The sequence below is a fragment of the Geospiza fortis genome, unplaced genomic scaffold (genome assembly GCF_000277835.1).
Source record: "Geospiza fortis unplaced genomic scaffold, GeoFor_1.0 scaffold2, whole genome shotgun sequence".
Classification (NCBI taxonomy): Eukaryota; Metazoa; Chordata; class Aves; order Passeriformes; family Thraupidae; genus Geospiza; species Geospiza fortis.
In genome coordinates, this window is record NW_005054366.1 from 3,570,345 (window position 1) to 3,576,178 (window position 5,834).

General features: G+C 64.8%; 2 protein-coding genes across 2 annotated transcripts in view; one reads left to right on the forward strand and one right to left on the reverse strand.

Annotated features, from left to right (window-relative positions):
* The window catches only part of SEMA4B (semaphorin 4B), a 4,649-nt gene extending 2,466 nt beyond the window's left edge, over window positions 1-2,183 (forward strand). Inside the window, exons 8-11 of the mRNA XM_031059675.1 lie at window positions 21-206; window positions 347-510; window positions 583-677; window positions 807-2,183. Of these exons, the coding sequence (XP_030915535.1) occupies window positions 21-206; window positions 347-510; window positions 583-677; window positions 807-1,582 (1,221 nt within the window). The 3' untranslated portion in view covers window positions 1,583-2,183. The remainder of the gene's footprint in view (window positions 1-20; window positions 207-346; window positions 511-582; window positions 678-806) is intronic.
* A 1,347-nt stretch (window positions 2,184-3,530) lies between these two features.
* CIB1 (calcium and integrin binding 1) overlaps window positions 3,531-5,834 on the reverse strand; it is a 4,643-nt gene continuing 2,339 nt past the window's right edge. The window contains exons 2-6 of the mRNA XM_005424253.2: window positions 5,579-5,681; window positions 5,056-5,209; window positions 4,688-4,806; window positions 4,526-4,614; window positions 3,531-4,292 (exon numbers count right to left, since the gene is read on the reverse strand). Coding sequence (XP_005424310.2) covers window positions 4,271-4,292; window positions 4,526-4,614; window positions 4,688-4,806; window positions 5,056-5,209; window positions 5,579-5,681 — 487 coding nt within the window. The 3' untranslated portion in view covers window positions 3,531-4,270. The remainder of the gene's footprint in view (window positions 4,293-4,525; window positions 4,615-4,687; window positions 4,807-5,055; window positions 5,210-5,578; window positions 5,682-5,834) is intronic.

Sequence of the window (5,834 nt, forward strand, 5' to 3'; positions counted from 1 at the left end):
CGGGGCACGGGTGGGTGCAGGCGGGGCTGTGCGGGGCAGGCTGCGCGCCCTGCACCCCGGCCCTGCTCAGCACAGCCCCTCTGTTTGCAGATGATGGGCGGCTGCACAAGGCGGTGCGGGTGAACCACGGCGTGCACATCATTGAGGAGATCCGCCTCTTCCCTGATGGGCAGCCCATTCTCCAGCTGCTGCTGGACCAGGACCAGGCAGGAGCCGGGGCGGGGGGGGCACTGGGGGCTCGGCCTCCTTGGGGCAGGTCCTGTTTGTGGGCTGGGGGACAGAGACCTGGGAAGGCAGGGGCATGCAGGAGCCCACCCCGCTGACCCCAGCGTGTCCCCTCCCGCAGGGCCTTGTGTACGCAGCCACCTACACAGCAGTGGCCCAGGTGCCCTTTGCCAACTGCAGCCTGTACCGCAGCTGTGGGGAATGTGTGCTGGCACGGGACCCCTTCTGCGCCTGGAGCCGGGGTGCCTGCCGCAGGCTCACCCCACATCCCCTGGCACACCCACAGTAAGTGCTGCACCCTCTGCCATCCCCTCCACCCCAGGGCACCCCACTGCCCTGCCCTCACTCTGTTCCCAGGCTCTGGGCACAGGACATCGAGGATGCCGACACAGAGCGACTCTGCCAGCCGGCCAACGCCTCCCAGCCCCGTCCCCGCATCCTCCTGCCCCCAGGTGAGCTCCCGCTGGTGCTGTGTGGGTGCGTGTCCTGGGGGATCCCCCGCATCCCAGGCTCCTGCTCCACCATCAGCAGCCCCTGCCCGTGGCTGGGGTCCCCTCGCTGATATTGAGTCATTTCTGCAGCCTCAGGCTCCCCATGCCAGCAGATCCAGCTCCCTCCCAACGCAGTGCGGCCGCTGCCGTGCCGGCTGCTCTCCAACCTGGCCTCGCGGCGCTGGCTGCACAACGGGGCTGCTGTCAACGCCTCCTACCTGGTGCTGCCCGACGGGGCCCTCATTCTGGTGGGCACCCCGGAGCGTGCCGGCACCTACGAGTGCTGGTCGCTGGAGGAGGGCTTCCGCAAGCTGATGGCCAGCTACTGTGTGGGCGTGCAAGAGCCAGTCCTCGGGCCAGCAGACCCTGGCAGGGAGGTGGCTGCTGGCCGTGACGCCCTGGACACGGTCAGCACGTCACGGAGCACCTCAGCGGTGGGCAGTGCTGCAGCACGGCTGGAGGGCAAGACCTACTGGACCGAGTTCCTGGTGATGTGTGTGCTCTTTGCCGCTGCCGTCCTCGTGCTGGCCTTCTTTGTGCTGCACCGGCACCGTGACGGCATGAAGGCCTTGCTGGAGCCTGGCGACCCCAGCAGGCACCAGAAGCCGCCCCGCAAGCCAGTGGAGAGCCTGCCCCTGAATGGCAGCAGCCTGCCCAGCACGGCTCCTGAGCACAAGGGCTACCAGGCCCTGCAGGACAACTACATCGTCAGTACCCCGGTGCATGAGCCCCCAGGACCCCCACGCACCTTCTCTGAGTCAGAGAAGAGGCCTCTCCACGTCCGTGACAGCTTTGTGGAGGTGTCTCCTGCCTGCCAAAGACCCCGGGTGCGCCTGGGCTCCGAGATCCAGGACTCGGTGGTGTGACAGGGACGAGAGCCGAGCCCTCACTCACCACTGCTTCTGCTCTGCTGAGCCTCGCTGGACCATGCACCACTGCCAGGGTCCGCGTTGTCTGTGTGTGCATGCCCAGAGCCTGGCACCCACCCTCTGTGGCAGCGCCCACCAGCCAGTGGGGCCTAGAGCCTGGCGGGCTCCCTGGCATCCCCTCGGTACTTGTGGCTGTGAGGGGTGCCTCATGCCCTCCAGGGCCCTGCAGGACGGCTCCAGCCCGGCGTCCCTGCTGCAGGGATGGACACGGCTCCTGGCTCAGGCTGCTGGTGCCAGGCCCTGACCCCCTCTATGCAGAGGGCAGGAGAGGCGGCCGCAGACCCCTCGTGCCCCAACTCACTGTGACGTCCCGCTGGGGACCCAGGGCCACGTGTGCGGCTGGGCAGCGCCAGCCCCGCGGCATGTGCTGTGTGTCTGTGCTTGGTTCGTTTTTAATATGTGGAAAATGTGAATTGTGTCCGGGGAAGGGGAGCTGGGAACAGCTTTCCCTGCGCTGGGTGGGCAGGGACACCCCCATGGCCCCACGTGCGTGTGTGGAAACGTCTCTTGTTTTTATATAAAGTCCTTCAGACACGTGTGTGCGGCAGGGCTCAGTGCCTTGCTAGGCCAGAACCATCCCGGCTGGCCCCGTGGAGAGCAGCCTCGTCTGGCTCTCTCTGCAGTCAGAGGAAGATCTGCCCGTGCCTCCAGCGGGGGCAGAGGGCTGTGCTGGCCATAGCTCTGTGGAGTCCCCTCCTCTGTGCTTGGCTGAGCACTGGGCCAGGGCACGCGGGGCCCTGCAGGGACAGTGGCAGTGTCCCCCTGACCTGCTGGCAGCCCTGGGCTGTCCCGGGGCCGTGCCTGAGGCCCGTGCCGTGGCAGTGTGGTGCAGGAGGCCCTGTGGTGGGGGAGCACAGAGCAGTGGGGCCATCCTGGCACCATGAGAAACAGGAGGCAGAGGTGACCAGGAGTAAGAAAATGTAGGGCCTGGAGCTGGGAAGAAGGCAGCCCCCAGCAGGAGAGAGGCTGTGACAGGCCCCTTCCCAGGACCACGGTGTTGTGCTGCATGTGGCACCCACTGCCCATGCAGGGAGCATCGGGTCCTTGTCCCCATCTCCCCATCCCACTCTGCTGTGGGCTGACCCTGCACACTTTGCCAGCAGGACCTGCCTCCGTGGTGGCTGAGGGCGAGGCCTGGGATTGCAGCCAGTGCTGGTTTTGAGCCCTCACACAACTGGGAAGCACCGGCAGTGCCAGCACAGGGCTGGGGGAAGCGGTGAGCTCCGCAGAGATGGCGTGTCCCGGCAGGATTCCCCCGAGGGACCAGCAATGCCTCGCTCCCAGCTGGACCCGTGCACTGAACTTCCTGCACAGCCTGTTCTGGGACATCAAAAAAGCCACTGGAGGCGTTGGCTGGTGAGCTGCCAACAGACACAGCCCTGGGGCTGCAGGGGCACGGGCCTCGGCGGGCAGATACTGCCAGCACCGTGGGGCAGTGAGCTGGAAGGGCTGCAGCGCCAGGAGCAGGAGCCACCACTGTGTGAGAAACAGCCTCGCCAGAGCCCCGAGAGCCATCAGCTGCTTTGCCCCAGCACGGGGCTCTGCGGGGCCAGCCGGGGCCACAGCAGTCCTGGCAGGGCAGAGAGGGTCCTGAGCAAGGACAAAGGACCCTGCTGCTGCTGCTGCCTGCAGTGACGGTGCCACTCGCTGCCCAGGGCTCCCCTCAGCGCCCCGGCCTGAGCACCGAGCCCTCTGTGCTGCCCAGAAGGACCCCAGCGTGGAGGAGGGAGGGAAGGAGGTGGCCCTGGGAGGGCTGTGGTGGAGCAGGACGTGGAGCCCGTCCCCTGCAGTGGCAGCTGGCTGCAGGCAGAGAGGGCTGGCAGGAGCCCATGTCCCCAACACCCTGGTGGCACCCGTCCCACAGCCAGACAAAGGCAGCAAAGAGCAAGGGTGAAACCAGAGCCCTTTAATTGTGTCCTCACAGGGACTGGGGGAGGAAGAGGCAGGGCAGCAGAGCAGCTGCTGTGCTGGAGCCAGAACAGGGCAAAGACAGAAAGGGAGGAGGAGGAGGAGGAGTGCAGGCTCTGAGCACAGCCGTGGGGGGACAGCTCTGCTCTGGGGTGGCACCTGTACAGTGACTCCTGGGTGACTGCTCAGAGAAAGCACCCCCATTTGGGTTACTGCTTGTGGAAAATGAGCCACTTTTTGGTTATTGCTCAGAGGACCCACGTTCAGTTATTGCTCAGAGAAATGGATCCATGTGGCAGCAGGCAGGCTCCCAGAAATACAGCAGAGGCAGGAAGAGGCTGGCAGGGGAGGCAGCTCCCTGCCTGCTGCTGCAAGGCACAAGGTAGGAATTGGTCCTGAGGGCAGAGAGGGCCTGTGCTGGTGCAGAGTGGCCCCAGGCAGGAGCAGAGCTGCCCTTGGAATGCATAAGGATTCAAATTCTAATGCTAAAACAGCAGAGGGGCCGCAGGAGAGGCAGATTCCTGGGACTCCCTACTGCCAAGCAGGCACCTGAGAGGGGAGCAGGAGGGTTCCTGCCCAAGGCATTGCAGCACAGCCGGGCCACTGAGGAGCTGGGCCTGTGCTCCCTGGAAGAGGAAATGGCTGAGCCCACAGAGAGCTGCAGGAACTGGAGAAGTGCTGGAGGAGCTGGAGGAGTGCTGCTGGACAGCCAGGGGCTCACAGGACAATCTTGAAGGAGCTGCAAGAGATAGGACAGGATCTGCACCTGCTTGCTGGGTCATACAAAGGGTTTACAAGCACCCAGCGCTGCAGGGACCAGAATGCCCGTGTGGGAGAGGCTCTGCAGAGCCAGCCGGGGATGCAGAACCCTCTGCCATTAGGGCACACTTGGCACAGGGCAGCCCTGCCCTCCTGCAGTGCCAGCTGAGCAGTGAGGGTGATGAACCCCAGCCAGGCTCTGGGGACCCTCACCTGGCAAAGTCGGGGGAGCGGGAGACAACGTGCTGGAACTCGGCGAGGTTGATGCTGCCGTCCTTGTCGATGTCGGACTCCTCCAGGATCTGTGGGGAAGGGGAGCAGTGAGCTCTGTTCCCGGGGCTCTGCAGTGCCCGTGCCCTGGCTGGGAGCCCTCACGTTTTGGATGAGCTGGTCCATCTCTGTGCTGCTCAGCCGGGACCCCTCGCCTTGCCCTGTCAGGCAGTTCACCAGTTGCTCCAGGTCCTTCCTGTCCAGAATCCCATCGTTGTCAAAGTCTGTGGGGACAGACAAGGTAGGTTTTGGCAGGGCCACAGTGACCCCAGGGAGCCACAGGCACCGGCACTGCGCCCCTCCATGCACCTCACCATGCCAAACAAGCTGTTCCCACAGGGAGTTTCTAAAGCCACCATCCCCGTGGGTGCTCCAAGGGCACTGCCAGCCCGCCTGAACATCAATTCATCACCCTGCTCCCACCTCCTCAAGGTGCAGGGATCCCAGAACACAGCACCAGTCCCCAGCCTTACCAAAGATGCGGAAGGCATAGTAGGATTTGATGTCAGAGGTGGCAGAATCGCTGAAGACACTCAGCATATCAAGGAAGTCTTCAAAGGACATGCTGTCATCCTCGGTCTCTGAGGTTGAGAACACGTGGCAGATGCGCTGCTGGAAGGGGTTTGCCTGTGGACACGGGAATGGCTCAGGCAGGGCTGGGCTCTGCTGGCCCCATCAGGGACACCTTGGCTGTGGCTGCAGGTGAGCAGGTGCCCTGCTCTGCCACTGCTCCATCACCCACAGCACGGTCAAACCTGTCCCGTGTGCCTCCCGGGGTGCAGCCCCGTGCAGCAGGGATGAGCAGGGTCCCCTGTGGCACAGCAGGAAACCCCAGGATCCTGCACAGCAGGGACCCGGGATCCTCCGTGGCACAGCAGGGATCCGGGGGATCGTCACTTGCTCGGTGAGGACAGGGAAGCTCTCTGTTGGCACAGCGAGGCCGTGCTGGGTGCACGGGCCCTAACCCGGAGCAGCAGTGTCCCATATGTGCCATACCCGCAGCTCAGGCAGCGTCAGGATCTGGCTCTTGGGGACCCGCGCAGAGCAGGCGTTCTCCCTCTCCTCCTTTGGCAGCAGTTCACTGAACCTCTTGTAGGCACTTTAAGAGGCAACAAAGAGAGCGGCTCTGTGGTGCGGGCGGGTGGCAGCACCGTGGTGCCCGTCTGGCACCGGCCGCGCTCCCCCGGGCGGGCTGGCCCGTTCCCACAGCCCCTGCCGGCTCCCACCCTGCTCCCGGGGCAGGCAGAGGGGC